At 45.9% G+C, this 27,946-nt stretch overlaps 11 protein-coding genes across 11 annotated transcripts; 6 read left to right on the top strand and 5 right to left on the bottom strand.

The window, feature by feature from the left end:
• Window positions 1-1,129: 1,129 nt before the first annotated feature.
• Window positions 1,130-3,707, top strand: EDB93DRAFT_1230041 (uncharacterized protein; the record flags this gene model as incomplete). Its single annotated transcript, XM_041451273.1, has 11 exons — window positions 1,130-1,282; window positions 1,338-1,370; window positions 1,424-1,596; window positions 1,643-1,725; window positions 1,783-1,992; window positions 2,046-2,181; window positions 2,229-2,316; window positions 3,314-3,383; window positions 3,446-3,451; window positions 3,617-3,622; window positions 3,658-3,707. The coding sequence occupies 9 exons, from the start codon at window positions 1,130-1,132 to the stop codon at window positions 3,448-3,450; spliced, it is 951 nt and encodes a 316-aa protein (XP_041305329.1). The 3' UTR covers window position 3,451; window positions 3,617-3,622; window positions 3,658-3,707.
• Window positions 3,680-4,455, top strand: EDB93DRAFT_646538 (uncharacterized protein). Its single transcript, XM_041456971.1, has 5 exons — window positions 3,680-3,734; window positions 3,862-4,014; window positions 4,066-4,110; window positions 4,164-4,218; window positions 4,268-4,455. The coding sequence occupies exons 2-5, from the start codon at window positions 3,944-3,946 to the stop codon at window positions 4,358-4,360; spliced, it is 264 nt and encodes an 87-aa protein (XP_041305328.1). The 5' UTR covers window positions 3,680-3,734; window positions 3,862-3,943; the 3' UTR covers window positions 4,361-4,455.
• A 2,070-nt stretch (window positions 4,456-6,525) lies between these two features.
• On the bottom strand, window positions 6,526-7,737 carry EDB93DRAFT_1252705 (kinase-like domain-containing protein; the record flags this gene model as incomplete). Its single annotated transcript, XM_041453327.1, has 7 exons — window positions 6,526-6,744; window positions 6,794-6,994; window positions 7,055-7,092; window positions 7,145-7,175; window positions 7,224-7,406; window positions 7,461-7,526; window positions 7,585-7,737. The coding sequence occupies 7 exons, from the start codon at window positions 7,735-7,737 to the stop codon at window positions 6,526-6,528; spliced, it is 891 nt and encodes a 296-aa protein (XP_041305327.1).
• A 1,009-nt stretch (window positions 7,738-8,746) lies between these two features.
• Window positions 8,747-10,782, bottom strand: EDB93DRAFT_645688 (kinase-like domain-containing protein). The gene is made up of 9 exons (XM_041456969.1): window positions 10,272-10,782; window positions 10,059-10,219; window positions 9,889-10,009; window positions 9,779-9,841; window positions 9,539-9,727; window positions 9,456-9,486; window positions 9,366-9,403; window positions 9,107-9,316; window positions 8,747-9,054 (listed from the first exon to the last, which is right to left on the bottom strand). The coding sequence occupies exons 1-9, from the start codon at window positions 10,305-10,307 to the stop codon at window positions 8,830-8,832; spliced, it is 1,074 nt and encodes a 357-aa protein (XP_041305326.1). The 5' UTR covers window positions 10,308-10,782; the 3' UTR covers window positions 8,747-8,829.
• Window positions 10,783-11,886: 1,104 nt separating this feature from the next.
• On the bottom strand, window positions 11,887-13,965 carry EDB93DRAFT_645728 (kinase-like domain-containing protein). Its single transcript, XM_041456970.1, has 9 exons — window positions 13,731-13,965; window positions 13,422-13,668; window positions 13,247-13,361; window positions 13,136-13,198; window positions 12,892-13,077; window positions 12,808-12,838; window positions 12,719-12,756; window positions 12,458-12,664; window positions 11,887-12,396 (listed from the first exon to the last, which is right to left on the bottom strand). Exons 2-9 carry the CDS (start codon window positions 13,571-13,573, stop codon window positions 12,163-12,165), a joined length of 1,026 nt encoding a protein of 341 aa, XP_041305325.1. The 5' UTR covers window positions 13,574-13,668; window positions 13,731-13,965; the 3' UTR covers window positions 11,887-12,162.
• A 1-nt stretch (window position 13,966) lies between these two features.
• Window positions 13,967-15,937, bottom strand: EDB93DRAFT_645677 (kinase-like domain-containing protein). The gene is made up of 8 exons (XM_041456968.1): window positions 15,602-15,937; window positions 15,417-15,531; window positions 15,307-15,369; window positions 15,073-15,258; window positions 14,989-15,019; window positions 14,894-14,931; window positions 14,627-14,836; window positions 13,967-14,577 (listed from the first exon to the last, which is right to left on the bottom strand). The coding sequence occupies exons 1-8, from the start codon at window positions 15,718-15,720 to the stop codon at window positions 14,362-14,364; spliced, it is 978 nt and encodes a 325-aa protein (XP_041305324.1). The 5' UTR covers window positions 15,721-15,937; the 3' UTR covers window positions 13,967-14,361.
• A 1,246-nt stretch (window positions 15,938-17,183) lies between these two features.
• EDB93DRAFT_645422 (histone-fold-containing protein) lies at window positions 17,184-18,449 on the bottom strand. Its single transcript, XM_041456966.1, has 6 exons — window positions 18,161-18,449; window positions 18,061-18,106; window positions 17,733-17,962; window positions 17,595-17,681; window positions 17,310-17,476; window positions 17,184-17,241 (listed from the first exon to the last, which is right to left on the bottom strand). The coding sequence occupies exons 1-5, from the start codon at window positions 18,329-18,331 to the stop codon at window positions 17,432-17,434; spliced, it is 579 nt and encodes a 192-aa protein (XP_041305323.1). The 5' UTR covers window positions 18,332-18,449; the 3' UTR covers window positions 17,184-17,241; window positions 17,310-17,431.
• A 1,130-nt stretch (window positions 18,450-19,579) lies between these two features.
• EDB93DRAFT_645556 (kinase-like protein) lies at window positions 19,580-21,136 on the top strand. Its single transcript, XM_041456967.1, has 9 exons — window positions 19,580-19,660; window positions 19,708-19,828; window positions 19,878-19,936; window positions 19,987-20,172; window positions 20,219-20,249; window positions 20,304-20,341; window positions 20,390-20,608; window positions 20,659-21,005; window positions 21,080-21,136. The coding sequence occupies exons 2-8, from the start codon at window positions 19,795-19,797 to the stop codon at window positions 20,893-20,895; spliced, it is 804 nt and encodes a 267-aa protein (XP_041305322.1). The 5' UTR covers window positions 19,580-19,660; window positions 19,708-19,794; the 3' UTR covers window positions 20,896-21,005; window positions 21,080-21,136.
• Window positions 21,137-21,466: 330 nt separating this feature from the next.
• Window positions 21,467-23,342, top strand: EDB93DRAFT_1160815 (kinase-like domain-containing protein). The gene is made up of 9 exons (XM_041450031.1): window positions 21,467-21,525; window positions 21,576-21,716; window positions 21,772-21,837; window positions 21,891-22,076; window positions 22,127-22,157; window positions 22,217-22,254; window positions 22,305-22,532; window positions 22,583-22,902; window positions 22,955-23,342. The coding sequence occupies exons 1-8, from the start codon at window positions 21,508-21,510 to the stop codon at window positions 22,868-22,870; spliced, it is 996 nt and encodes a 331-aa protein (XP_041305321.1). The 5' UTR covers window positions 21,467-21,507; the 3' UTR covers window positions 22,871-22,902; window positions 22,955-23,342.
• A 66-nt stretch (window positions 23,343-23,408) lies between these two features.
• EDB93DRAFT_645354 (kinase-like domain-containing protein) lies at window positions 23,409-25,842 on the top strand. Its single transcript, XM_041456965.1, has 11 exons — window positions 23,409-23,585; window positions 23,638-23,916; window positions 24,149-24,224; window positions 24,279-24,355; window positions 24,406-24,532; window positions 24,583-24,642; window positions 24,691-24,873; window positions 24,938-24,968; window positions 25,020-25,057; window positions 25,109-25,327; window positions 25,388-25,842. The coding sequence occupies exons 2-11, from the start codon at window positions 23,792-23,794 to the stop codon at window positions 25,628-25,630; spliced, it is 1,179 nt and encodes a 392-aa protein (XP_041305320.1). The 5' UTR covers window positions 23,409-23,585; window positions 23,638-23,791; the 3' UTR covers window positions 25,631-25,842.
• EDB93DRAFT_1160810 (kinase-like domain-containing protein) lies at window positions 25,773-27,914 on the top strand. Its single transcript, XM_041450030.1, has 9 exons — window positions 25,773-26,155; window positions 26,246-26,274; window positions 26,327-26,435; window positions 26,487-26,546; window positions 26,599-26,784; window positions 26,840-26,870; window positions 26,922-26,959; window positions 27,007-27,231; window positions 27,279-27,914. Exons 1-9 carry the CDS (start codon window positions 26,054-26,056, stop codon window positions 27,483-27,485), a joined length of 987 nt encoding a protein of 328 aa, XP_041305319.1. The 5' UTR covers window positions 25,773-26,053; the 3' UTR covers window positions 27,486-27,914.
• The last annotated feature ends 32 nt before the right edge of the window (window positions 27,915-27,946 follow it).

Genomic DNA, 27,946 nt, shown 5'->3' with positions numbered 1-27,946 from the left:
ACGACAAGGTGTGGGCAAGGTTGCTGTGATGGCTAAAGTTGATAAATTTCCAGTGAAAATCTTCGATGGCAGGAATATCTGGATGCTTAGGCTTGACACCCTTGAGGATGGCCACAACTACCTCACTGCGAGTACTCAGTACGGCTGCCGGCCCGATAAAACCTAACACAATTGAGAACAAGAGCATTGCAAATGTAAATTGTTGACGGACCTGGTATGCGATGCACCAGGCATACAATATTGAAGACCAGCAGCTACATCAGCAAGCTGTTACGACGTTCGTGAGTTGTGGTCTATATCATCGGAGAAGACTTCAAACCGCAAGGACGTCACACATCGTGGTCACAAATTGGTTTATGTCACTCAACTTTCTGTCTTCCCCGGTCAGCAGCTTTGTCATTAAACACAAAATGCAGGCCTATCTGCAGACTTGGCGGATCATATTCATCAAAAACAACACTTGAACTTGAAGCGCAAACTCCACGTCTCGAACATATATATCATACGGTGTCTTGCGACGCGATGCAGCCATAAAGAAAGACGTCACACATTCAACAATGTCTTATTCATCTCCAGTATCGGCGTTTGACTCAGCGACAGCTGCTCCGTCACCCGATACTACTTCATACCCAGAACGCCATCTTCCGGGGTGAAATGTTCAGACCCTGTCCAGTACCACGAAATGTCGTGTCTCACATGCACATCCCGACATGCTCTTGTTTACTCTCAAGGATCAATCGTCTGGATGACCCGGGAAGATCCGCCCACAGATATTTGAGCCTGACGGGTAGGGAAGAGAGAAATTCTGTCATTTTCATCGTATTCTGATTGTTCATTATAGTTCATATCTCTCAACGTTCTTATTAGCATCGTTCGACATCGTTTGTTGTATGATCCTTGTGCTCTATTGTACAAATGATTGAATAATTGCAACTGCGCCGGTGTGACTGGGAGGTGGAATTGTTTGCCTAATGCAACGAGATAGACGCCGTGTGTAGCTGTTGTGTCATAAGCCGTACGAGCCCTTGCTTCGTTGTTATCTCTCGCCACGATCTCGTTCTGTACCACGGAACAGCTTTCAACATAAATCAGATCACCTCTACTTCAGGACGCATACTAAGATCTCCTCATGGCATCCATCGACGCTCAGGTCCTCAGGGAAATGATTCAACGGTTTCGAGTTCTCATTATAGGAAGAGCAAATGCAGGCAAAACGTCCATCCTTCACAAGGTCTGCAATACCACGGATGAACCAGAAATTTACGATACAGAAGGAAACAAGGTACGATCGATGATCTATGCGATGTACGGGTTTATCACTGATCAATTGTGGATAGATCGATGCGGCCATCGTAGAATCATCAATCAAGGTGCTTACAACATTTTCCCTGCAGGCATAGTACATACACTGACAGACGATCAGCGTGGAAACCATGACATCAGAAACGAGATGGTGTTCAAGAGCAATCCCAGTTTTGTCTTCCACGACTCATGCGGTTTCGAAGCGGGTTCTGAAGAAGAATTCGAGAACATGAAAAAATTTATATCAGAACGGGCAAACACGACGAAATTGGAGGAGCGACTTCATGTTATATGGTAAGCGACTCTTTTCTGACGTTCAGCGCTTGTTGATTTCCATCAGGTACTGTATTCCGATGGACGACCATTGTCGGACCTTTCAACGATCAGAGGAGAAGTTCTTCTCAGAGTGCGACACCGGGCACAGCGAGTTTTCACGTCTATTTTACTATGCCTTGCTCGGACTAAATGATCCTTCTTCAGTTCCCGTCGTCGTGGTATTTACCAAATTCGAAGCTTTACGTCCAATCGCATACGGACAACTGAAGAAACAACTGAAAGGGACATCAAGAGAAGAATTCTCCAGCAGGATCGCTCAGCAGGTCGAAGAATTGTTTACAAACACAGGTGTCTTGGATCGGTTGTGCGCTCCTGAAAACCGTGCGCGTCCTAAGTCCCATGTACGCTTGGACAGTAAGTGGTATTGACTCATGCCATGTCAAAGTTGACATTAGTCACCATCCTAGATATGCACAAACCGGATACCAACTGCAACCTTTTACTGGATCACACGACTCTAGCATTGGACAACGAAGAATTACAGTTGTGCCTAATTTCGACACAACAGTCAAACCTGGAGCTTTGCATCAAGTGTGCAGTCAGGTGAGTCGCAGAGTTCCAAGTCACATCTTTGTTCCAACATGATCTAGAACACTCGTTGATGGCGTACGGCAATCCGGGAAAATCGATTATGAAGTGTATCAGTATGGAATTGCTAAGTGGTTTCCACATCTGAAGGTAAGACAAAGATTCATTCAATCTGACCACGCACTGGCAATAGCGCTCATGAATGGTAAATATTGAAGTGCTGAACCTGTCGACAGTATGATAAATTTTTCTCCATTGTAGTTGTCCATCGTTAACAGCTGGTAAGATTGCAGTTTGAGAAGGTCAAATAGCATGAACAACACTGATGGCTTGCTGCTGCTCGCCCGTTGACAGCTCGTAAGTGCCTCGATGGTTTCGAGTCCTCGTCCGATGCTCATGATCCCGATCCCTTGCTGCTGCTCGCCTGTTGACAGTATGTAAGTGCCTCGATGGTTTCGAGTCCTAGTCCGATGCTCATGATCCCGATCCCTTGCTGCTGCTCGCCCGTTGACAGGATGTAAGTGCCTCGATGGTTTCGAGTCCTCGTCCGATGCTCATGATCCCGATCCCTTGCTGCCGCTCGCCTGTTGACAGGGAGTAAGTGCCTCGATGGTTTCGAGTCCTCGTCCGATGCTCATGATCCCGATCCCTTGCTGCTGCTCGCCTGTTGACAGTATGTAAGTGCCTCGATGGTTTCGAGTCCTCGTCCGATGCTCATGATCCCGATCCCTTGCTGCTGCTCGCCTGTTGACAGCTCGTAAGTGCCTCGATGGTTTCGAGTCCTCGTCCGATGCTCATGATCCCGATCCCTTGCTGCTGCTCGCCTGTTGACAGCTCGTAAGTGCCTCGATGGTTTCGAGTCCTCGTCCGATGCTCATGATCCCGATCCCTTGCTGCCGCTCGCCTGTTGACAGGGAGTAAGTGCCTCGATGGTTTCGAGTCCTCGTCCGATGCTCATTATCCCGATCCCTTGCTGCTGCTCGCCTGTTGATAGAATGTAAGTGCCCTGATGTGTTCTAGTCCTAGGCCGATGCTCATGTTACCCATCCCTTGCTGCTGCTCCCCTGTTGACAGCACGTAAGTGCCTCGATGTTTTCTCATCCTCAACCCAAGCTGATAATCGCTGTTGGTCGCCTGTTGGCAGGATGTAAGCACCTTGGTTATTTTCTGCCTTCAATCCATGTGCAGAAATCTTACATTTGTTTTTTTGGCAGGTGGTAGGTGTCTTTATCATATTTTGTATTGAAATGATACTGCCTAATTTAACTCGTGTTCATAGCCTGATGTGAGCATCTTCTATTCTATCACCCAAGTTGAATCATGATTGCTCATATAATGCATAGTTCGTTGAGTGCCCCTCCCTGATGGCTTATGTTCTATACTCACATATCTTGCATATTCTCTTGCCCCACACAGAATGTGAGTCGTTTTACCTTCCTCCTGCGAAGCATTCAATGTATTGATCATTTTGACTGTTTTTTCACTCCGTAGGATGTGAGTAGGTTTCAATCGCTCAAGGATTCTAGCCATATAATCTCTTGTATCCATGATGTGTTCGCAGAATGTGTGTGAATCATGTCCCGTCTGGATCCTATATTACTCTACTGATAAGCAATCTTATTCAGCTTGTACGTCTATGGATTGCATATTTCCACCGTTACGTAGTGGTGCTCATCTGGTTCCAACTCTTGACAGTTTGTAAGTTCCCCGTACACACCTGTCATTGTCTACAATCTGGTGGTTGATTATTGGCAACTGTCACGGTTAATGAAATAGAATGTGCGTCTCTCTTATTAACCAAATGTCAATTTATTACCTCCTGGTTCTGATTTTCCTTTCCTGCAGAAGGCAAGTACTTCTCTCTGTGAGGTTGATTCTGATACCCAAACCTGTGACCAGGCCGGCACAAATGTACTTCACATTGTCCGTATCCTTCAGCCTTTGGTAGGTTGGTTTTTCTTCGCATTGATCTTCGGCGCTGTATGGCTGTGCAACAGGTTGCGAAGGGATCATCGTTTGCTGCTGCAAACGGAATCCTTCATACTGGTATTGGTTAGTTTCCCACTGCATGACAAGTTGTAGTACTCATAATAGGAAGCAGCTACTATTATCGTCCTTGAGTACTCTGCCTTTTTGCCGATCAATGGCGGGAACGAGCGGGAGAGCATCAAGTCTGCCGTGGACTATTACTTGAAATCTCCGACGGCAGTCGCTGTGGAGAAAGGAGCGAAAGAGATTTCTCGTCAAGGCTATCGGGGAGAGGAACTAGAGAAGAATATTTTCGAGTTCATACTCGAAAATCGCATGTGTACGTCCCTCGCTTCGTCGCGAACTCGAAGTTAAACATCTGCCCATAGCAAAGGACTTGGCAGCAAATAAGTAGATGATTCTCGAGCCAAGTTTACCACTTCTTTCTGCGGTTTACCCACACTATGCGCTCCCGCTGTGTACGATACCAAGCACGCCAGCTTCAACTATCGAGCGGTGCGGACTGTGATGTTTCTTTATTTTCGATGCTCTTCCCCGTGTTATGTACTACACTCGACACGTCAGCTTCACCTGCTGAACGCTGCAGACTGTATAGAGTTTTAACACGCATCTCATCATATCGCGTTCTGTTTTGTACTATTTAGACTCAGGCTTGCGCTCGTCGAAAAATCGCTCTTCATTCTTATCTCCAATCATGAGAATTCGAGGACTGGCTTGGTATGTTTCAGTGCTGAGGCGGACGGGTTTGACAACATTATTGATACTCGTCGGGACAGCATGCTGGCTGCGGGAGTAATTCACGTACATGAAACTCTGGGAGACTGGTAGATTTAGAACAGAGAAATCATTCAGGAGGCCATCGCAGCATTGTATTATTGTCTCGACGAAGGGGAAGATCACGGACAGAAAACTAAGATGACAGGAAATAACGCGGACGTATCGAGTCATTGACAGCATCGTGAAACATAGATAAGCTGTGGACAAGACAAGGTAGCGCCTGAATAAGTTGAGGCTGGATGGGAAAAGTAGGCAATAGATGCTAGATACAAGCAATTGTGAAGATAGAAAACATTCTCATGACAAGGGACGTACCATCAAGTCTACTACATCTGCTCCAGGCGATTCTGATCGAGCTCATTCTTCCGTACGTCATAGAGGGTGAGGGTATTCTACATCTTTTTCTGCGACCCAGAAAAAACGTATTTAGGTATGGGCCATCGGGTCAGGACAAACGATGGTCTTGCTAAGGACCATACGGATGAAATGTTCATTTTTAATATGTTGACAGGCATGGTAGGTATCTCAGTGTTTGGAGTTCCATGACAGGTGTGCCAGTCACTGGTCTGCCTTCGGTGTGTGGATTGGCGACACCCGGTAGAGTGTAAACGGGTACCAGTGTAGTCACTGCTCGTGCTAGGTGAGTCGTGGCCAAGGACCAGATGACTCCGTGAGCAAACTTTGTGAATCTAGCCCAATCAGCACGGCACCAATGCCAGGATGGTAACAGACATTAATAGTGGACTTTCTAGATTCTCTGGACGCTATCATGGCATGTCTCAGAGTCACTCGTTGAGATACTGCATTAGGTACGAAAATCAAAATCAGATTCCGATCAGGAGAGAATTTACAATTTCACAGCTGATATAAGCCAACTTTTCTGGGCGATGATCTTGTCTCAATTGTGCAAAGTTCAAACGGCACCGACTTTCAGATACTACGCTTACTGAGTCCACATGTATCGCTCTCACCGGAATTTTGAATGATTGGGCGCAAGAACTTCAAGCATATATGTTTACTCATGGGGCAACACTTTTGTTTATCGCCACGCAATGTGTCAATTCACTACTAAAAGACCTCACTGGTATTTTTCAAAGTTAACGTGCGCCGTCGTCTCACTCAACAGTGCACCCGTGAGTCTACCTAGCTCGAAGTACTACCGAGATGCTGCTCGTTCAAGTCTGCGGATAAGTTCAGATGTACTGCGCCGATATCAGCATCCCACGCAGTTTGTGCCATCGATCAGTAAGCGTTCGTTTGCATGATAACACTGAGTATTCGTTCAGGCACGGTTGATAACATTAGCTGTCGAAGAGGCCTAACGACTGATGGTCATCTCTGTAATTGCATTTGCGCAAACAAAATGAGGTGCGCTATCAACCTGTCTTTTTATACCCGGTGAATGGGGCTAACTTCCACTACTATCTTATGCGAGGGTCACGCTTGACAGGCGCGCGTTTTTAGGAAGACGAGCTCCGAAAATAAACTCTAAAGCAGGGTAATGGGTACAAAGGTGATCGAAGGGGGTTGCGAGGTCGTGGATCGATACGAACAAAGTATTGATAGCAGCTGCATGGAGTATGTGGATTATAATCAAAGTTTCTGCCGCTCGGCTTCTATGAACGCTATGATTTCCTGAACTTTAGGTCGAGCACCGGAATCGGTGGACAGACATTCCAGCCAATACTGCTTCTGGCCTTGATCAATACCGGTGAGCTGGTCAAATTTGAACGGCTTTCCTCCTCTCACTATGGCCGCCATCACGTGAATCGCCTGTATTTTCCAGATATACGGTTGTTCACCACAAAGTAGCTTCGGAGTGTCAGACATGCACCAATCGCGACGAATGAAAGATACTTACCTGAAGCATGATGCAACCGTAAGAATATATGTCTGCGGGCATTGTTGGCTTTGCCTGCTCCTCAACCATTTCGGGGGCCATCCAACGCACGTTACCCGCGTGGCAGGAGTTGAATGTGGGATTTCCAGATTCTACGAGGATCATCGAGAGACCGAAGTCTGCGAGGCAAAGTTTGTCGTCGCTATTGATGAGTACGTTGGCCTGAATTTATGATATCGTCATCTCTCAAGCGTATAGTTCTGTAAACGATGAGAATCCTACCGGTGTCAAATCGCCATGAACAATGCCACATTCATGCACTAATGGGCCATTTCAATCTGCATCATGCATGAAAAAATAGAAATTACGCACGATACTTGAGACCAGATGCTATCTGATGTGACTGTTCTGCTTGAGATTCAGGCGGTGTTTCAGACACTGATGCACTTACCATATCCAGCTTCTGGGATGTCGAAAGCGAGATTGGTTCTTTCAGGTAACTTTCGAGAGACCCTTTTGTCATCCACGACGAAACAAAAGCTGGCAAGACTCCAAAATCATTCGTAATTCCATGAAGCGAGAGGACATGGTCGTCTTTTAAGTTGGCCCAGACATGGGCCTCACGTCGCATATTCTGTCAACCAAAAATATAGAAGTGATGCTTATATGCTCTAATGTGAGACCTTACCCATGCGGCCTTTTCCAACGGTACCGTTTGACTGGTGTCAGTGACCCTCACTACCTTGATTGCGACCTAGAAATTTCAAACAAATCAATGTGCATGCATGCCGCGTGATTGGAGCTGGGCTCACTATGACAGGGGAATTACTAGAAGGGGTGGACCAGATGCATTCCCAGATGTCACCAAAGCCACCGGCGTAATTAGGAATCTCCTTAGTTTTCCTGAGTTCTCCACTTGGGATCTCTATGAGCGGAGTTTTCAAAATGATGTTGGGTGGTAGCATCTTTATTCGTCTTGGATGAGAGTGTGGGTCCAAGTGATACGTCGAATGGCAAATGCAACTGGGGTATAAATACAGGAGCATTCCCCATAAAAGACGCATAAGATAACAGATAGATGATAAACACATCTCCCAAACGAGTATAACTCAAGTCATCGATGTTCGATAAAGAATATTACATACCGGAAAGCGCCTGCACTTACTAAAGTTCCGTGCATGGTCGGAGACTCGGTACCGAGCGCTGAAATTTTCAGCGTTTATTTACGGACGTCTGACGCCAAAAATCTCAAATTCCATCGATTTCTGTCAATCTGCGTGAGAGGGCGTCCATCCGATTTTCACTGGGATTGATACTAGATCATCTGATGACATACCTGTCCGAGTTGATGAGCCAAAAAGGTTACACCAGTGAGGGCGGCTTTTGAGCACATACCAAACTTTGACAGATGTGATGAAACATGGATGAACGCTCGAGAACTAGCACAGCAACGTGTTATCGTAGGCGTTTAGCTGCAGCCAAAGTTTCAGTTGAATCAGTTACATACAGAACAACGAGGCTAGTATCGTAACTTATACCCTGATATCATCGAATTAGCTGAATGAAACCTATCACAATGTTAGTCACCTGATGGGGATGTTCCATGAACGAATATATTATTATATATTAATTTGTAGTAAATTATAATTTTCTTAGCCCATGGTATTACAAACTTTAATAATATACTCATGATGCGGCGCTCAGAATCATGATGATGTTCTCTTCGATGGAAACTTCGACTGCAGCTAAACGCCTATGATAACACGTTGCTGTGTTAGTTCTCAGGCGTTCAGAACCCTCGAATCTATATTTTATCGCACGTGTCAAAGGTTTTCCCAAAAGCAGTTATTGTGTATTTCCCATATTGTCACTGCCTTGCTTTACATACACTGATGACTGATATTGCATGCAGCTCGCTGGCACACAAGTATTACTCCTACATTAATACGAATACAGCTAGTGTAACATACAACACCGAGAAGACATGGAGCATTATGATATATAATAAGACACCCGAAATGAATATGAAGACAAAAGTATTGCATCAAACCGAGATCTTATAAAGACGAATTCTCATTCGACATGGCTTCTTGAAGGTAGTTTATTACCTCTTCTACTGACGGACGAAGCTTGCTCTCCGTCGACCAGCACCGCCGCATGAAATTCAGGTGATCAGGCCGGATCCCGATGGAGGAGTCGATGGGCTCTGTGCGTTTGAACTTGACAGAAATGACATGTATGGCAGACTTCAACCACCAATAAGGCTGTTTCCCATATAGGACCTGCACGCAGGAAACGTTAGTGCAACTAGCCAGCCAATGCGAGACTACGAACCTGAAGCATGATAGAGCCGAGAGCGTATATATCGGAAGATTTCGTTGCGCATTGTATGGGTTGATCTTCTGGGGGGTCAAGGAGCTCTGGGGCGACCCAGCGTACTGAACCGGTATGGTAGGAAAAGGCAGGGTTGGATCGTACCATGATATTGGAGATACCGAAATCTGCAAGACGAGGGGATCCATCGGCAGCAACCAGAACATTACCCTACAATTATCATAAGATCATTTCGGTTGCACGGGTCGTGTAGACTTACGTCGGTAAGGTCACCGTGTATCACGTCGTGGTCGTGAACTGCAGAAAACAAAGTTATATTTGTCACATTCATAGTCAATCCATCACTCACGATACTTGAGCCCCTCGGTAATTTGTTTGAGCTATTTGAAAACATAGTAAGTTCTCGTATTCGGCTTCGAGAATGAAACTCACCAGCTGAAGTCTATCCGTCATCGAGAGGGTCTTATGTGCACGATCAAGGTAAGAGTTCAAAGTCCCATTCGGCATCCAGGGGGAAACCAACGCGCGAAATGGGCCGAATTCCTCGACTACAGTGCCATGCAAGGGCAATACATATTGATGCTTCATCGCGGCCCAAATACGGATCTCGCGGTCAAGGTTCTGCGTTTCAAAAGTTCAGATGTGCGGTCAACAGACTGAGTCCCACTATACCTTGTTGACTTTGGCAATCTCAGGATCACTCAAACTTTGGAATCGTGGGTATTTAACCGCCACCTGAAGTCACAATCAGGACATGCAGAAAAAGCAAGTCTATGAAATACCTCATCCAAATTTACACCGTGGTTCCATGTACATTTGTAAACATCTCCAAGACCACCCGTAGCGGTCGGGTAACTGGTTTGCCTGTGGATATCACTTGGTTTGATACAGAGAATACTACTACTGCTTCATGTTTACAAAAGTCTCGCTGAGGGAAAAAGAAATGACGTACGAGTCCTCTATATCAGAAGTAGAGAGGCGCCCGTTGGAAACATGATCATCGGAAGTTCTACTGGGACTCGGAGTGTCGACAATCGGGGTCTGGCTTGTGTGAATACCGTCAACGAAAGGCTGGATAGAAGATGCTTTATCACTTGATGCAACACGGCCAACCTGTTAGAGTGAGATGAATGGATGGCTCCACAGACAATGTGAACAAACATACAAGACCATGAAGGAAATGTTGTAAGCGGTCGAACATGTCAGTAGGAAATCACAGCGGGAGATAGTACTGTTCCCTAGCACCGATGGACTACAGTCTTATATGCAGAAATCACTAGTGCGACCATATCGCAAAGTGATCCCACCGATAGTCACGGTAGAAAGAGACTGCGTAGGATCACACCGAAGACACCACAACTGGTATTGGTCGAAGCAATGCTGTGGATGAATTAGATCGACAATGAACGCCGCCGTTTCACTACAGACGCCCATGTCAGTAGGCGTCAGGGATGTGGAGGGCACTGGCAGCACTGAAAAGAGAAGTAATTGCGCGAGGCAATATTACTCTCAGCGGCTTTGTTAGCAAAAGGGTAAAGCGCTCATAATAGAACTTTGAGAAAGACGTCATGGTAGTCCAACTGCGCCAGCTATAAAACGTTCTTAACACGAATCAGTCATTCATTGAAAGTCGATTTAGATTCTTGAAGGTTTTAGCCAAATCGAAGGAATTGATGGCTTGTATGCATCAGTCTTCTCCGAGTCAGTCTTCACTGAGAAACGCAACTGATGACTGACTGCGATAATTTTCGATCCATTTATTGATATAGTAATAAGGCGTGCAGGACGTCTTTAGCGCTCGCACAGGATCTGAAAGAAATTTGCCCAATTATGATAAGTTGTAAGATGAAAACACGCCGCAACCGCATGTGCCATCGTTCAAGCGCTCACCAACGAAATTGGCAATTGGGCCACATTGAAATCGCTCTTTGATCGTGAGGATTTCATGCAATGTGATTCATTCCGCAAGACACGGAACAGATGCGGATGCAAGGTGGCCTAGCTTAGGCAAAGTTCACAACCATATCACAACCTGTAGAATTGTCTTGATGTCATGACAGAGGAAGGAAAGGTTTCGTAGTTCAGAATCTTCTTTAATTCGATCATCCAGCATTGATTCTCAGGTGTCTGCCACCGAACCTGTGAGCAGGTCAGCCCTCCGCCTCGATCAATTATGAATACTTTCCTACGTTCAAATCATCAATATTTGCAGCTAGAGCTTTAGGGTTTGCACGACGAGACCGCGCATCTCGTGACTATCGTATAGACACCGATTTTCAACTATGACTGGCACGGGTCACCTGCACAGCCAGAAAAACCCCCGAAGCCTCGCACACAGACCTCGATTGAACGTTTGCAGCATGTCAACCAATAAATTTGTACGTACCTTCAGGATTGCCGCTCTAAGGGAAGTTTCAGGATCATTTCCGGGCACTAGTTGCCAATAGTACCACGCAACGAACTGACGCACAAGATTCACTGTTGGAAAGAGGTGCCTGAAGGAACGTTTGCCTGTCTTCCTCCTCGTGGTACAGCTTTCGGGCAACTAGTCAAACAAAATCAACATTAGCAAATAAACCTACTCATGCTCACCAACGCTCGTCCGTACAAACTGAACCTAGGAACCAGGACCACCCACAACGCGACACTGGAAAAAACGAGGCGCGATCTCTCTACGCACCTGGTTCTGATGGAGTAGGCGTTTACTTATCTATATTGCACTGAGCGTGTGCCAGTGTGTAGTCACTACCGTACATGGTACACACTCACGATAGATGTAAATCCTCCGCGAATAGGGCCGCGGCTATGTCAGACATAGGATCTTCGACCTTCGACCCCAAAGGACAATAAATATGACTTTTTTGTATAAAAAAACTGCTCACTGGGTCAGCGTCGAGCGCGAATGCTGAGTGGATATGACAACGAAAAGTCTGATATGCGGTAAGTAGAAGCGACTTCCTGTGGTACAAAAAATTCGGGCTTACATAATAGGAATGATTATGTTACAGTATGTCATATAAAATATATACATATAAACAAATAAAATCAATGATCGATCAGCTTTCTGTATGTTTGACTAGCGCAGTGACATGATCTGATCCTAGAAAGTTCAGAACATCAACGGCAGATGGGCGACGTCCTATATCACCCCAACATTTCTCGATGAAATCCCAGAAAGAATCTGCATCGTGCGGACTTGTTGGTCTTGTAGGCTTCTTACCCTTCAGTATCAGGACAATGACTTGATGATCGCTTCGCACATCTGCATAGGGTGGTCGACCTGTCATGACCTACGGCGTCATCTCAGTAACGAACGACCACAATTACAAGGGAAAGCAATCTCTCTCGAACCTGAAGTATGATGCATCCGAAGGAATAAATATCGCTAGCTGGCTGTGGAGCTAATGACTCTTCGTTCTCGGGTACCTCGAAGAGCTCTGGCGCAGCCCACCGCACGTTGCTTCTGATGTATGAAGTCCCTGAGAGCTCAGAACACATTGTGAGAATTCCGTGGTCTGCTACGTAGGCATTGCGGTCCGAGTCTATCAGAATGTTGTTCTGGTGTTCCAGATCAGAGCTAGACAGCGGGCCCATCAGACAACCAGTACGTACGGCAGTAAGGTCACCATGTACCACGCCCTTCGAGTGGACTGCAATACTGTCAACTATTATTTTCACAAACTATTAAAGATTCCACGCACGGTAGCTGATGGCTGCAGCGACTTGCCGCAACTAAAGTTCCAATGAATACCATGATGTATGAGCACTTCTGAGAGACAACTCACAATCCGAAGCTTTTGTTCAATGGTCAATTCTATGAAATGGTGTTCAAGATATGTTGTGAGCGAGCCGTTGTGTTTCCAGGGGGTAACCATCGCTGGAAGTGGCCCAAATTCATGACTGAAACCGAGCAGAGGCAAAAGATTTTCGTGATGCAGTTGCTTCCGTGCATGGAAATCGCCCAAGAGTCTCTGAAACCATAAGGTTCGGGCAAGCGTATCACATACAAAGGGGAAGCCGATAACGTACTTGAGTAAATCTGGTTCTGGAATCGTCACCTGCGATATCGATCCTTATGGATTTGACTGCTACCTGTCATGGATTCAGATTGCTGGACAGCCATACGTGAAGTATGCTTGCCTCCTGGCCTTGACGGTTTGGTGCGTTGTAGGTGCATTTCCACACGTCCCCGAAACTACCGTGCGCTATCGGATGAGGCGACTGTTTGGATACCAATCCCGTAAGGTCGGGTAGGCTGCATCAAAAGTTACATGAGGAAGTGCACTGTCATAAGGTACTATGATTATGGACTTGCTGGTCGTCAGGGTCTATATCACTGGTGCCGGTGGCAGCTATCATGGCAGACGGCCGGTTTCTCCACCACAATAAATTTCTCGCAATATTCTCTAGCCAAGACCTGCAGTGGGAGAAGGAAGGTAGGATCATTTCGGTTACTAGTAGTCTCATGCATATGCATTGTGGCCTTTTTAACGAGATGGCACTAGTACTGCCATATAACGAGACACAGAGACAATACAATAGTACCTCTTTTTGCAATTCATCTGTTCCAAATGAGTTACAATTTGGTCTATCAGAGAATTCAAATTCACGTTAAACCACGCACGCTAGAGCTATCCTCCGTTTTCTTCCATTTTTTCTGTGATGTAGGGTCAATTACCGGCCGATTTTACCCAATAGGCCAGCGAATCATGCACTAGAACAAGATCGCGCGGCCTTTACAGCAGCACTACCCACAATAATAGTCGGTTCTCTGCCACTTGTATCACCTTCTCCGCGCGTTCCGCCTAGTCACGGTCGCACTTAGGACATGAATCAACTTCAAACCTAATTGTGACGTTGTAGCTCGAATACAACGTTTCAATTTCCGTTGAAATGCACGTTATGACCGTGTAATTTGACTTGTTTGCTACAAAACGGCCCGTGATTATTACACCATGCATGACCATATTGCGGGCGACTTTTGCGGTGCTTTGTGAGACATAACACGTTGCTCGAACACAAGTAACCTGTATGATCCGTATGTCACTTGCAGGAGACAAATTGAACGCCCATACTGCCACAATTGTAAACACACGACCTAGATATGGATTGGCAATATTGCAAGCCTCGGATTTTGGCGGTCAAATTATGGATCCCCCAAGTTGGTTCTTCTAAATCGAAGAAGCCTTCATTAAATGTGCAAGGAATCCCAAGAAGTCGATGGCCATAGTACTTGTCTGATACGAAAACATGAGTCAACACATAGCATCTCTATAGCGATACATTAAATCTAGGACATCAGCAATGGGAGGTCGCTGTGATAACTCAACCCAACATTGCTCGATGAAGTTCCAGTGACAGTCTTCAATGACAGGGATGTCTGGACGCTTGGGCTTGACACCCTTGAGGATGGCCACAACCACCTGGTGATCACTGCGAATATTACTGTACGGCTGCCGGCCAGATAAAACCTAACAGAATTGAGAACAAGAGCGTTGCAAATACACGTCATCGACAGACCTGGTATGCGATGCATCCGAATGAATAGATATCGCTTTCTAGTTTTGGTGAGCTAGATACATCCTCGGTGTCCGGAACTTCGAAAAGCTCGGGTGCAGCCCATCGTACGTTACTCCTGATGTAAGAGGTCCCGTTCAGGTCGGAGCAGGTAGTTAAAAGCCCATAGTCTGCTACAAGAGCTTTTCCGTCACTATCGATGAGTACATTGCTCTAACAGGAAACAAAGATGTGAGGTGTCACATATATGCATACAACACAGTTGCTTACACCTGTGAGATCTGCATGGGCCACTTCATTTGAGTGGACTATAGGCCATATCCTATCAGCTTATCTTAATGAAATGCGAAAATGACATGACATACGATATTGAAGACCAGCAGCTACATCAGCAAGCTGTTGCGACGCTCGTGAGTCGTGATGCAGCTATATCATGGGAGAAGACTTACCAAACCGAATTTGTCGGCTCCAGAGAGTATGTCATAGTTTCTATCAAGATACGTGCTCAAGGATCCGTTGGGCATCCATGGAGATACGATGGCTGGTACTGGACCGAACCCGTAGGTAATCCCGCACAGAGGAAGAATGTTATCATGGCGCAGTGGTTTCCACTTGCGGAAGTCGTCCATCAACCTCTGCAAATATTTTACACTATGCAGGTGTTCGATATCATATTGGCCCACCTTGTTGACGATATCTTTGAAATGGTCATCCTGGATTTCGATCCTTACACATTTAACCGCTACCTTGAAAGTCATCAGATATCAAAATTTGCCACGAAACTTATACCAACCTCCACGCTATAATCCTTTTCCGAGAATACGCATCTCCATACATCACCGAAACTACCCTGGGCAGTAGCATACGCCAATTGCTTGACAAGTTTTTTTGTAAGGTCGATCGGGCGTCTAGTAGATTGGTTGAATATGAGTCAGCTTCATTCAAGGTGAAAATCTGCAGAAGACTACGTCTACTCACTCATTATCATTGACGTCTACAACCAAGTGCGTCGAGCTCGACGTTTCTGTTTCCGGTTGGACCTTCCGCCATTTCTTAGGCAGCACATTAAGGACCCACGTGGTGGAAAGAAAAAACATGTCGCCCTGACAACGTAATGAAGTCGGAGCTACGTAGTAGGTCCGGGGCCGTCGGGGTAGGTAACCACTAGAACAAGAATAATTACTATAGGCTTTGCGAGATGGGCCCGCCTTTATATCAAGAGAGTAGACTTCACACTGCAATTGGGCGCTGGTACGCGTCAGAGTTTGCTATGCGATCCCATGAATAATGCCGTTTAAATCCACGTAAAATTAGGACCGCTATCTTGTGTAGATTCATATTCCCATAAAGTCTTCTCAGGGTGAAGTCTTAGCTGTGTCCCATACAGCGTCAGAATGCATAATGTCCCAGAGACTCTGGACTTTCATGCTCTCAGCCATAGTCGCAACAAACCGAGGATATCCTGTTCAGATGCGATACAAGGTGTGCCGAGCGCTACTTCCGGTGAGTTCGCGCAGTAACGTAGAATATATAAAATTTCAGTGCCTCGATCAGTGTTACTAGTCTAAGTACAGCCTATCCTGGAATGAAACTCTAGTTCGTCAGGAGTCTTGATAATCGAAGAGGTAAGTTCTGATAATACAGGAAACAATACACATACCTGGAGCACTTCTAAATCATAGCACTAGTAATGTGATTCTTCAATTCAGGCAGTGTGATATCGCCTTTACTCGGAGAATCATGACTACTTAGTCAATAGCCGCACACTTTCTTTGATCAAGTACTGAGCTAGTTGAGAAAGACGTACGTAGTCGCCTAAGACTCCATGTTATACACGAGTACTTTGACGAGTAAGCCAAGAAAATGGGTATCGGTCAAATGTCACTCGCGTCGATTCGTTGAATCTCGCTAAGCCATCGAATTTAAGTTCACTATATCATGAACAAATGACCGATAGTTCGGATGATGGCGTACAGCACCAAAAATCAAAGCTGCGTGCAGAACTATCGGCTAGTTATGTAACTTACCTTGTATTTATGCCGCTCCTGTGGTTCTGAAAGAGCTCCAAGTTCGGGTCTCAGTCGGCTCATAGCGATATTTTTACATAGTATGTTCAACGGTCACCTTCATTCAAGACATGATACCGATTGGACCCAAGGTTGAAACTTGAAATGCATCACCATATCATAGTGCGTATGCGGATGTCGTGCTGCCCGGCAGATTTGTGCGTCTCTTGGCTCATGGCTACCAGTGGGTTCTGTATGTCGCTAGTCCATATCGTCAATATCCTATGTAACTATGATCCCGTAGTTACAAGTTGTAATCAGGCTTCGGCCAATAGTCCTAAGCAGGCCATATTGAGATATCTGTGGGTGTATTGAAAGTACTACCGTCATCTAGAATACGATATTACTTGAACCACTGACCGAGATCTCAGAGAATGTCCATGAAATTATGTACTGATTTCCTAGGATGAAAAGACGAAGTGTTAAGACGCAGCTATAAGCATTTTCTCACGCTTGCATGTGAACAAACAACACCGTGTATAGCATGACTCGGAAGCATGGAATATTTGACCTTAGCTTCCATTGCTGACTAGGTTCTGAGGGAGTCCCTCACTAGGGGCAGAGCACGGTGTACCAAATCTAATCGGTGTAGGTATGACAGCAAATGCCGAACATCCTACCGAATGTGCTGTCACTGATGGCAGACCTGCTAAAATGGAGACCTTCCTGCGCAACTCTGCGCAACCCTATCTCAAATCCACGATATGAACTACTAGCATAAATCGGTGGATGCTTGAATGGGTCACGGTGCATGTATTGCGTTCGATGGCGCTAATAGAGACTGCAGCTGTGAAAAGCAATTGTAAGAACGTCATACACACAGCGGGCTTCTCAGGAGTGGGAGAAAACAGGGTCCTAGGAGATAGAATAGGGTCTAACGCCACAAAGTGTATCGCAATCCTTACCTGATCCAGTACCACTGCCGACGGCAAATTGCCAGATTCATCACTTGTATGGTGTTCAGAATCTTGATGAGTAGCAGCTTGACTTGGCTAGATGGAAGTTCATTGAGAGGTACGACAAGTTTTATTGGTAACACGTACACCCGCGACTAAGTTCGTCATACTCGTCCCAGATCCTCCTGCAATGCCACCGGTCCCTGTACCACTCTGAGTCAATCCCGTAAGTCCCTCCTCTCTAGGAACAATATCTATAAGGAAGTCGAATTGGTCTGACTTCGCGAGTGCTTTGGCGATATCGGCACGAGACAGTGTTCGACGCTTATTTGAGTCGGCTATAATAAACGCGCGAGCAGTTATTTCAGAGATAAAGACTTTTTGTGTGTGAGCAGCGTGAAATTTTATGTGACGAGGTTGTGAAGAGAATGTAAACGTTAACTTTCTGTGGCGGAAAGGATACCACCGGACGTACTTTCACACGCTTTGCAAAATAAGATAGGTGCGTCTGCTGCGATCATCTGTGAACCCTAGTTAGCGAAAACTCGGCATTGTTTTACGACGGAGCAACGTACCTTCACGTCTGGATCGCTCTTCATGACTTTCTTAATGCGAGCGAGAGGGAGTGGAGGATGCCTGTAATCTGGTGTCTCTTGTTCTGCTGCATCCACTTGCCGCTGCCAAAACGAACGAAGGAAATCATTGAGAGGCTCCCCGGACTGCACGTATGGAGTGGTGGGCGACATTAAAGAGTAGGTGGGAAGATCTAGCGATTCGTATAGGGCATTGGTAACCTTAACCCTAGACTAAGGGCAACCGGGCTCAACAACGCTCAACGCCCATCAACTTCATTTCTGGAATTTCACACTGACCTTGTTGCACTGGACGCGCTGAATTCGCAATGTACACACTATGCAGGTACATAATGTAGAAATCACTCTTTTTCATCTCTTCGTCACAGGAAACTATACGTGCTGTGCCCATGCGGCAGACTCCGAGTCAGTCAGGCTTGACACGAGTTACAGCTTCAATATGTGCGAGGCTATGTATATACTGCGGTACCCTCTCGGCGTCACATGGAAATTGTTTTGGAAATTTATGTGAACAGGTCCGTTGATATTCATCTTAATCATTCCCATGTCATTAATGCCCACGTAGTTCGGTTGACCTTGAGAAGTCACAATATGTATAGAAGGAACGGATGTCTTCTGTGATGACAGTCTGTATAGGAGAGGCGAGAGAAGTTGCATGTTCGTATCGCAGTTAGGGAGCTGTGGTGGAAAACTCTAGATGCAAGGGGTTCGTTGCTTGCACGTTTTTGGACCCTTGGCCTATGGCCAAACATGCTTTTGACCGCCAATCAAAGGCCACCGCTTATCGTATCAAGAAAACTCTGTCAATTACTTGTGATGCATGCGTTGGAATGCATCTGCATTTAATACGGCTCGATTGCAGCGTGGTAAGTCACCTAGCGCTCGTCTGCATTCATGAAAGAAAACCATTTATGTACACCAACCAGGTTACCGTGTGTTTCTATGCATTGCTCCATGCATAGCACTGCAGTATGGCCTCTTCATCCTTTACCACCTTTATTTCGTGGTGTTGGTCCATTATATGCTTTCGATTCTCAGGAAGGCTCGCTGGCTCAGTTCCAACCACAGGTGGTAAAGACCCGAACACGGACCATAATGATGTTCCGAACGATGCTGTTGATGGACCATCTCGTGATTATCGTCAAAAACATGAGCTTCTAGAGCACAAGTCTGTGAGTGATTTATAGTATCCTTCCATTACAATTCCTCTGCCGATTTCTAGAAGAATTGATTTATACTACAGCAGACTGCTGGAACTTTGGCCTCACCTGGAGGCCAAAACTCAGCTGGTGGTGTTTTACGCACTAGATCCTCGTCTGGTACAGTAAATTTACACCACAAGCCAGTGGAACGAACACACAAGCTCCAATTTTTCTTCAAAATGCTTCAGACACTCCAATTTCGGGTCACGTCACTTGGAGTATCTTCCATCAGTTCTCCACAGGCAATTCCCATCTCTAATGTAAATGATCCAACAAACCAGTGAGATCTTAGCCAAAAACCACGGCATTGAGGCTGACTTGATTCAGAATGGATAGCCTGCCGGATTTAACTGGCCAACTAAATCGTACAAGTCCTTATGCCACTTCTTTCGGAGGTCTGAGTGACATCTGGCGATGCACATGGAACAGGAATGGTCGCACTATCGTAGTAAGTGCGTCCCAATTTTCATTTTCAAATCTGACAAAGACACAGGTAGCTGTAAAGTCAGTCAGGGGTCAAGCACTAGATGAAGAGGATGCGAAGAAAAAAAGCAGGGTGTGTTAGCGTGCTTCGTACAATTCAATATTACTTATTGGTTCTTCTAGAGGTTTCGCCGTGAGCTCAAAGTTTGGTCGAGACTTAGGCACGATAACATTGTCCCACTGTACGGCACTGTATCCGGCTTTGGCCGATTCATTGCCCTGGTTTGCCCTTGGTATGATAACGGATCGCTTTCAAGTTATCTGGAATCCCATGGTGAAACCTTGTCCATAATCAATCGTTTTCAACTGGTATGTCCTGTATGATCTATCCGAAAGCATACTCATGCCTTCGCAGCTCAGTGATGTTTCTGCTGGTCTTCAATACCGCAAGTGACTTGCTCAACTTTGCAGCATAGATTGTAATGCTTCTTTTGTTTCAGTTCACTCGTGCTCTGTTGTTCACGGCGATCTTACTGGGGTGAGGAGATTGTTTGCTGAATTTATTACTGATGATAATCATCTGCAGTCCAATGTCCTTATCTCATCCAATGGGAGGGCATGTCTATCCGACTTTGGTCTCTCCGTTCTAGTTGTGGACTTCGTGGGCACGTCGTATTTCACGTCTGCCTTGAATGGCACTGTGCGTTGGATAGCACCCGAACTTCTCGCAATTCCCGAAGAAGGTGAAATCATGATCCCGACATCAAATAGCGACATATATTCGTTTGGCTGTATTTTTTTCCAGGTTTGACCAATATCATGTTCCTTGAACACTGAGTCTCACCCTTGCATCAGGTATTGACGGGCAAACCACCCTACTCCGAGTTCAAGCGAGACGCACAAGTCGTGGTCGCAATTTCTCTCGGAACAAAACCGTTGCGTCCTGAGTTTCCTGCGATCATTGATCACTATTGGAATTTTATTCTGGATTGCTGGTCCATCAAGGACTGTAGACCATCTTCTCAGCAGGTAGCTGAATATATTAAAGACCAGCTCTACCACTTACAGCATGATACACCATCTCCGGACTAATTACTTGAGGCTGGCTTACTATCATGCCTGTCTGTACGGATTGGACTTCTTATTCTCGTGCAACAAAAACCATTTGAACCAAGTCCTGTATTCTCGGAAGTTCCTTTACAGTAAGTACCGTATAATAATAATGGCCACAACTCTTCATTCGGTATGACTTATTAGTGGGCTACTCACATGCCAGGCTATTATCTGATGCAACGAGGCCACGCTCTCTCTGAATGGCTGCTGAATGCCATCAGACCAAATCTGTCTTGAAGAAGCCAGTCACACTTGTATGAACTTGTTGACGTCACTCACACAACACGCTGCCGCAGTGCGGAACTTTGTTGGGCTGGGCTTGATATATTCAAACATGCGCATCGTAAGATATCTAGTCTTCTGCCGTCAGGGTTTTCCGTCACACTTGCTATCAAGATGCTAGATTTCAGGCCCAGACTCTAACAGATCGTAAGACCACATGGTTGGTCGGGGTATTTTTAGGTTGACGGCATCGTCGATTCGTCTCTTCAACAGTTGGTAAGTACTTATATAAGGACACCTCCTTCGTCTCCTACATTTCAGTTGTCTAGTACCTGTCATATAGACTCTGAGATCTGGTTTTACTTCGCAATGGATGATCTCCCCCCAGTAAGTCAATGTTACTTTCACGATGAGTCATTCACTAATATCATTGGCAGGTGTCAGTTCAATTCAAAATTGAACCAATACATATTCCTGCGACAAACATCACAAGAGATGACAAATTCCCTACCTGTAGAGGAGGGCTGGCTGACATCTGGAAATGTTCAATGACTACGCAATCTGGTACCCCACGCCTCGTGAGTTTAGACATGGGTACATTGGGTAGAAAACTCATCATTTATCATAATCAAGGTTGCTGTCAAATCTGTCAGGGTTCCCTCAGCAACAGATGCGACGTCATTACAAGCGATAGGCAAGGTCTGGGCGTGGATTGATATGCAGTTCTACTCGCTGATGCATCTACTCACCAGAGAGTTCGTCGCGAGGCCTATGTTTGGATAAAGTTGAAACACGACCATATTCTCCCTCTTGACGGCGTGATTGAAGAATTCGGTCCACTTCCTGCACTAGTATCTCCTTGGATGAAAGAAGGATCGCTGAACGATTACTTGAAGCGCGAATTTTCCGGGCTGTCTGACCCTCGAAAACAAGAGCTCGTACGTGCCAAATGGCTACTGCACTAGCTCATACTCAGCTATGATTTCAGGTATGGCAGGTAACTGCTGGCATTAGTTACCGTACGTTCCGTTGTTAAAAAATGTCGCGATCGCACCATTTACCAAAGACTATCCACTAGTGCACAGCGAGGGTATCGTGCATGGTGACTTGACAGCGGTAGCTCCCATCCAAATCCGCATCTAGTATATAACTGAACTTAACGACAGACCAACGTTTTGGTTGACAGCTGTGGTTGCCTCCGTCTCGCAGATTTTGGTTTATCGATGATCCTTGCCGAGGAAGGAAACGCCACATTCAACTCTTGTCATGCAGGAAACGTACGTTGGATGCCCCCCGAGGCCCTCCGAGCCGGAGATGAACACAATGACGAAGCTAAAGACGAGAAGCCAACTAAAGCTTGGGATGTCTATTCGTATGGCTGCGTAGTCTTTCAGGTGTGTCGACTTGTTAGTATACGAAGACAGCCTTCTTACAAAAGTCCAAGATCTTTTCAGGAAATCAGCCCTATGCGTGGATACCAAGTGTTTTACAGGTTATGGGTGCAATGCAGAAGGGACGTGAACCTTTCAAGGGCATAGAGAGTCATGAAGCATATCAACGGTTCTCACCGTGCCTGAATAAGATATCAGCCAATCGTCCGACGATGGATAATATCATGGAAGTTCTGCAGGAAAAGGGAGTAGAGAAGAAAGAAGGGGAACGACGACATTGTATCTTGACTAGGTTAAAAAAGAGGCTCCTCGGACTGCGTTCACGCGTGAACCTTTCCTGAATCCCCCCCCACATGTACTTGTAGTGTTGAAGCTTCAAAAGTGTCAGATTCGAAACAAGTCTTGATGCAAAAATGACTCTAAACCTTGGAGAGTCAAGCTAAGCGTCGAGTCAGAGACACTGCCTGCCATAATCCCTTTGACCACGAAGCATTGGAAGGCTGAAGCTTGCTGTGCGAGAAACAATCTCGTAGGAACCACATTCGAACTTCTCTTAAACGTCTCCAGAACACGCAGGTCCATCTAGTACTCAGTGTAGGAATTGATGCAGGAGATCCCGTGGTGACTTGTTGACAAAGTCGGAGTTCACGGAGCGATTAAGATTAGTTTTGGCCAGGTACAGTGGTATTGGGAGGTCTCCATGACACATCCTTGAGACATTCTGGAGTCCTTCCGAGTTGAAGAGAGCTTTGGAAGTTGCGACCGCTGACACAGTGAAAAAGATTTGTCTCCCAACGATTTGGAATGAAAGACTTATCTAAGCAACGTCTAAGTCCGTGTAACGACTTCAAAGCGCAAATTCAAACCCAGATTAACTGCAGTGCACGTCCGTCTACTCCGTCTATCGACAGTTTGCGGCGTCATCGACGGGCTGGTTTTAAGTCTAGTTTGCCACCTCGTGACCTCATAGACGATCATGTGGACTGGACTTCTTATCCTCGTACAACACGACCATTTAATTGAACCGAGTCCTGTATTCTCGGAATTTCCTCTACAGTAAGCACCGCATATTATACTTTTCATTCGGTATAATTTAACTTATAAGTAGGCTACTCACGTCAACTACCTGTATCAGGTTATTATATATCTGATGCAAAGAGGCCACGCTCTCTCTGAACGGCTTCTGAATGTCGTCAGAGCACCTAAATCTGTCATGAAGAAGCCAGTCACAACACCTTGCATATCTGTCATGGATCGTTCTGATGGCGATCATCCACTATCTAAGACCCTGCTCACAGGCGCTGTCGTTCGTCTTACCCAGATCATTTCAATGCCGATCACCTCATTGCCAGAGCGTCAACAATGGCATGATATTCCGTTCGAGATGGTAATTACAGCGAGCGCGCCTTGCATCTGAATCTTATTCTTTGAGTTTCTCCGGCACCGGTATCTCAAGCTGGAATTTACAGGCCAACGTGCTGGCCATAGTGATCTACCGGATCTAGGGCCAGTCTTCTCGCATAAAAGATGGTATACGACTTGTGTTGTACTGCACTTATTCTCTTCCTGCCCTGTTGCTACTTCCTAATGTCAGAACCGAAGGCTGAGTCACCGGTTAGCCCAACTCGCGGGTGGTCTGTATTTTGGGATTCAGTTGTCCGTATGCTGCCTTCCAGGCCCGGTTCAGATGTCCTCGTGTGTAATTCTACTTCCTCTATTAGGAGCAGCCTGTCGAACCCTTCACTGCAGGATCAATCTTGGACGGACCTCTTACATCACCTAGCGGCGTTACAGCCAGTCACGAGCCATGAAGTTGATAAACCAGTGTTAGTGGCTTAGTGATTTTCACATTTCACTCTAAATCACGGCGAATCAGATACCTTCACCCAATAGATGGCCTTCCTGATCTCAGTAGACAGATTAAGGACAAGGGTGCCTTTCCTGACAATATTGGCGGATTCAGCGATGTATTCAAATGCGTCTGGGTTGGGAAGAATATGAGGGTTTGTCTGAGTTGTGCCCATCAGCCCCACACTTATTGACTGTTCTCTAGGTTGCCGTGAAAACGATCAGAGTTCAAGCTGATGTTAAAGATAGAGAGAAGAAGAGTAGGGTAAGCTGTCTGCGTCCTCTGTGATTCTGCGATCTCATTTCATTCTAGCGACTGTGCAAGGAGGCAACAATATGGGCTACCCTGGAAGATGCACACATCCTACCGCTGATTGGACTTACATGGGGGTTTGGTCCTCTTCCAGCCCTGGTTTGTCCATGGGTCGAGAACGGTTCGCTGAATTCTTACCTGGAATTGCACAAGAATCTCACTTTGGGGTTGAGATTCCACATTGTAAGTACCTGTTCGATCCTCTGATTCACCAAACAAGGCCGACTTACGTATTTTTTGTTTCAAGCTCCAAGGATTGGTATCAGCAGTCTCATATCGTAAGTATTCTCAAACAAGCATGTGGCATCTTTTGATTCATGGACTTCTAGTTCATTCGAAGGGGGTCGTACATGGCGACATCACAGGAGTATGTTCATGAACTATAATCTTGATATTCATTTGACATTTTCATCTACAGTCGAACATACTTATTGACAGACAAGGAGAGCCGCTTTTAGCAGATTTTGGCCTGTCCATCTTGGGCGTGGAGCTCACAGGAAATTCATACCTCACGTCCTGCAAGCCAGGGAATGTACGATGGGCTGCGCCAGAGTTATTGATCCCTCTTCAAGATGGATCTCCGTGCCGTGCGTGTGAAAAGAGCGATATTTACTCTGTTGGCTGCGTGATGATGCAGGCAAGTCAGCCAGTCAAGTTGTGGTACCAAATCGCTAATATGATATTGATTCTACAATAGGTACTTTCTGGCCGCGTGCCCTACGAAATTTGGACCGATTTCATGGTCATTAGTGAGAAGTTCAAGGGCGAAGAACCTCCACGACCTCCAGAACCTCCCATTGATGACCGCCATTGGGAATTCATGAGACGCTGCTGGCGTAAGAAGCAAGAACGATTTGTAACAATCAAGGATATAGCCGAATTCATCGAAAGGGAGCTAGACGACGCACGGAAGTTTGGGAAGCTGCAAGTAGTTGCCTAGTACATACTGAGTACTAGTATCCTTTACTGCATTCGACTCATATCAGTGCTAGTTTAGTTTCGCCGGCAATCGCGGTGATAATAGGCATGGGAATAGCACTACTAGCGAGCCGCGGCTTTCCTGACAACTTACATAAACTGCCTCAACTTTTGAAATGCTCCAGCCTGAGAATCATTCTCGACGACAAATATCGCAACATATCATGACGCGTATGCGGATAAAAGCAATACGAAGCTTGCGCCGCCCCAGGAGAATTCAGAGATACTCCGCCGCTTGCCTTACAGTCACAGTGAATTATGTGAGATTGAAGATTGAACCGTTCACACTAGGCGCCTTGACAACTATATAGTTCGTGTAACGTACATTTGCATTTATCTCTAACCTTGCTTCCCGAATTGCTGAGAATCGCCCTTCCTGAAATCTATGTCTGAAAGCGACAGCCGTTTTTTAGTTGGGTCATGGGTTGAAGCCATCATCGGGAGATTCCTACGACGGCTACCTCTTTCGGGCTGGTGGCAAGATCAGGCAAGTTTGTTTGTTTGTCTGTTTTTCCTACCTCGACCGGCGCATGTAGCCTTTTTCACAGTATGCTGACGCGCATTGCATTTGAATTAGGTGCACTCCGCCGACCGTCAGACGAAAAGGCATCATTCATTTTTGCTCATTTCAACACTAATGTAACACTGTTTTGTTCAGTGGTGATCTTACGGGACAGGTAGAACGAACGGAATCCTACCCTACAGCATATGGAGGGTATTGTGATGTGTGGAAGTGCGTCTGGAGGAAGGTTTCCGGGGCCACAGAGGTATTTATATCTCATTGGCGTTTATAGAGTATATTAAAAGGCAAACCACAGGTAGCAGTTAAATCTGTTAGGATACACGGAAGCGATTTAGACAGGGAAAGGAAGAGCAAGGCGAGTCTTTCAGGGCTGGATGTCCTGCTGGTGTACTCAATGTGAAGTACAGAGACTGAGTAGAGCAATTGAAGGATGGCTGGGGTTGGATCACGATAATGTTATTCCAATTTTCGGGATGGCACTTGGATTTGGTCCATTACCAGCCTTGGTATGCCCGTGGATGTCGAATGGCACTCTGACACGTTACTTGGAGCAAAACCACCATCAAATCACTGCCTCAACCCGAAAGGCAATGGTAAGCGGCCATCACACTTGTCATAACTGCTGACCCATTTCACGGGATTATATAGCTCTTGGATGTCATTTCCGCAGTACTTTATCGTACGCATTGACTTTTCCTCTATTGCTTGCGCCCATTTAACCTTGTGACAGTGCATGATCATGGTGTTATCCACGGAAGTCTGTCTGGGGTATGGATCACTGAATTCTATTGGGCGACACTAATTTCTCGTTTTAGTCGAATGTTTTTATTAACGATCTCGGACGAGCATGCGTGGCTGACTTCGGGATGGCAGCTCTACTATTGGAGTTTTCTAGCGAGTCTTATTTCTCTTCTTCCATTGGAGAGGCAGTGAGATGGATCGGACCAGAGCTTTTCCAAGTTCCCGACGAATCAAGCAATTATGTGGGCTTTCCTAGTACTCAAGGTGACGTATATTCCTTTGGATGTATCATGCTTCAAGTGCGTATATTTGCGTCTCAGTGAATGTATTCTCAGCATCGCCCTAGGTTCTTTCTGGCAAAATCCCTTATCATTACTTCCAGCGTGATACACAGGTCTTCTTTGCGATATCCACAGGCGTCAAACCAATACATCCAGAGACTTCCTGCGTTAATGATCCGCAATGGAATGTTATCCAGCAATGCTGGTTGGCTCCCCAACAACGCCCCACTATGAAAAACCTCCACCATCTCCTTAATGAACTAGAGTTCTGAGCATGCATGCTTGTTACGACCTTATGAACCTTGTCCCGCGCTACACGAACCGGAGATGAGGAGCTTGGGCTCCTGGAGTCTGCGTGTTATTCATTCCATATTCACTTCATGTCCGTTCTATACTGCAATGGTGATATTGCTGTCGACACTGCCCAAGAGACGCTGACCCTCAGTGTCGCATCAGCATGTTTTTCCAAGACATCCCTGCACAGATTCACGAGCGTCAAGGGCACGATGGGTATGCATGTTGAGGTATCTGATAACAAATTACGTGACCTATATCCGACTTCGGGATTTACTTGCATCTATGTTTGAGACTTGGGAGACACTTCAGACTGATGGATGCTTTTGGGATAGTTCAGGGATATTCTCGTATACCACGCACCATTGGGTGACGTTTTGTGGCGATGGAACATGAATGAATACCGGCATATCATCATGATAGAACACATGCGGGATTT

Source organism: Suillus bovinus, assembly GCF_016758785.1.
Source record: "Suillus bovinus strain UH-Sbo-P2 chromosome Unknown EDB93scaffold_49, whole genome shotgun sequence".
NCBI classification, from domain to species: domain Eukaryota; kingdom Fungi; phylum Basidiomycota; class Agaricomycetes; order Boletales; family Suillaceae; genus Suillus; species Suillus bovinus.
This window is presented reverse-complemented; position numbering and strand designations above follow the sequence as displayed.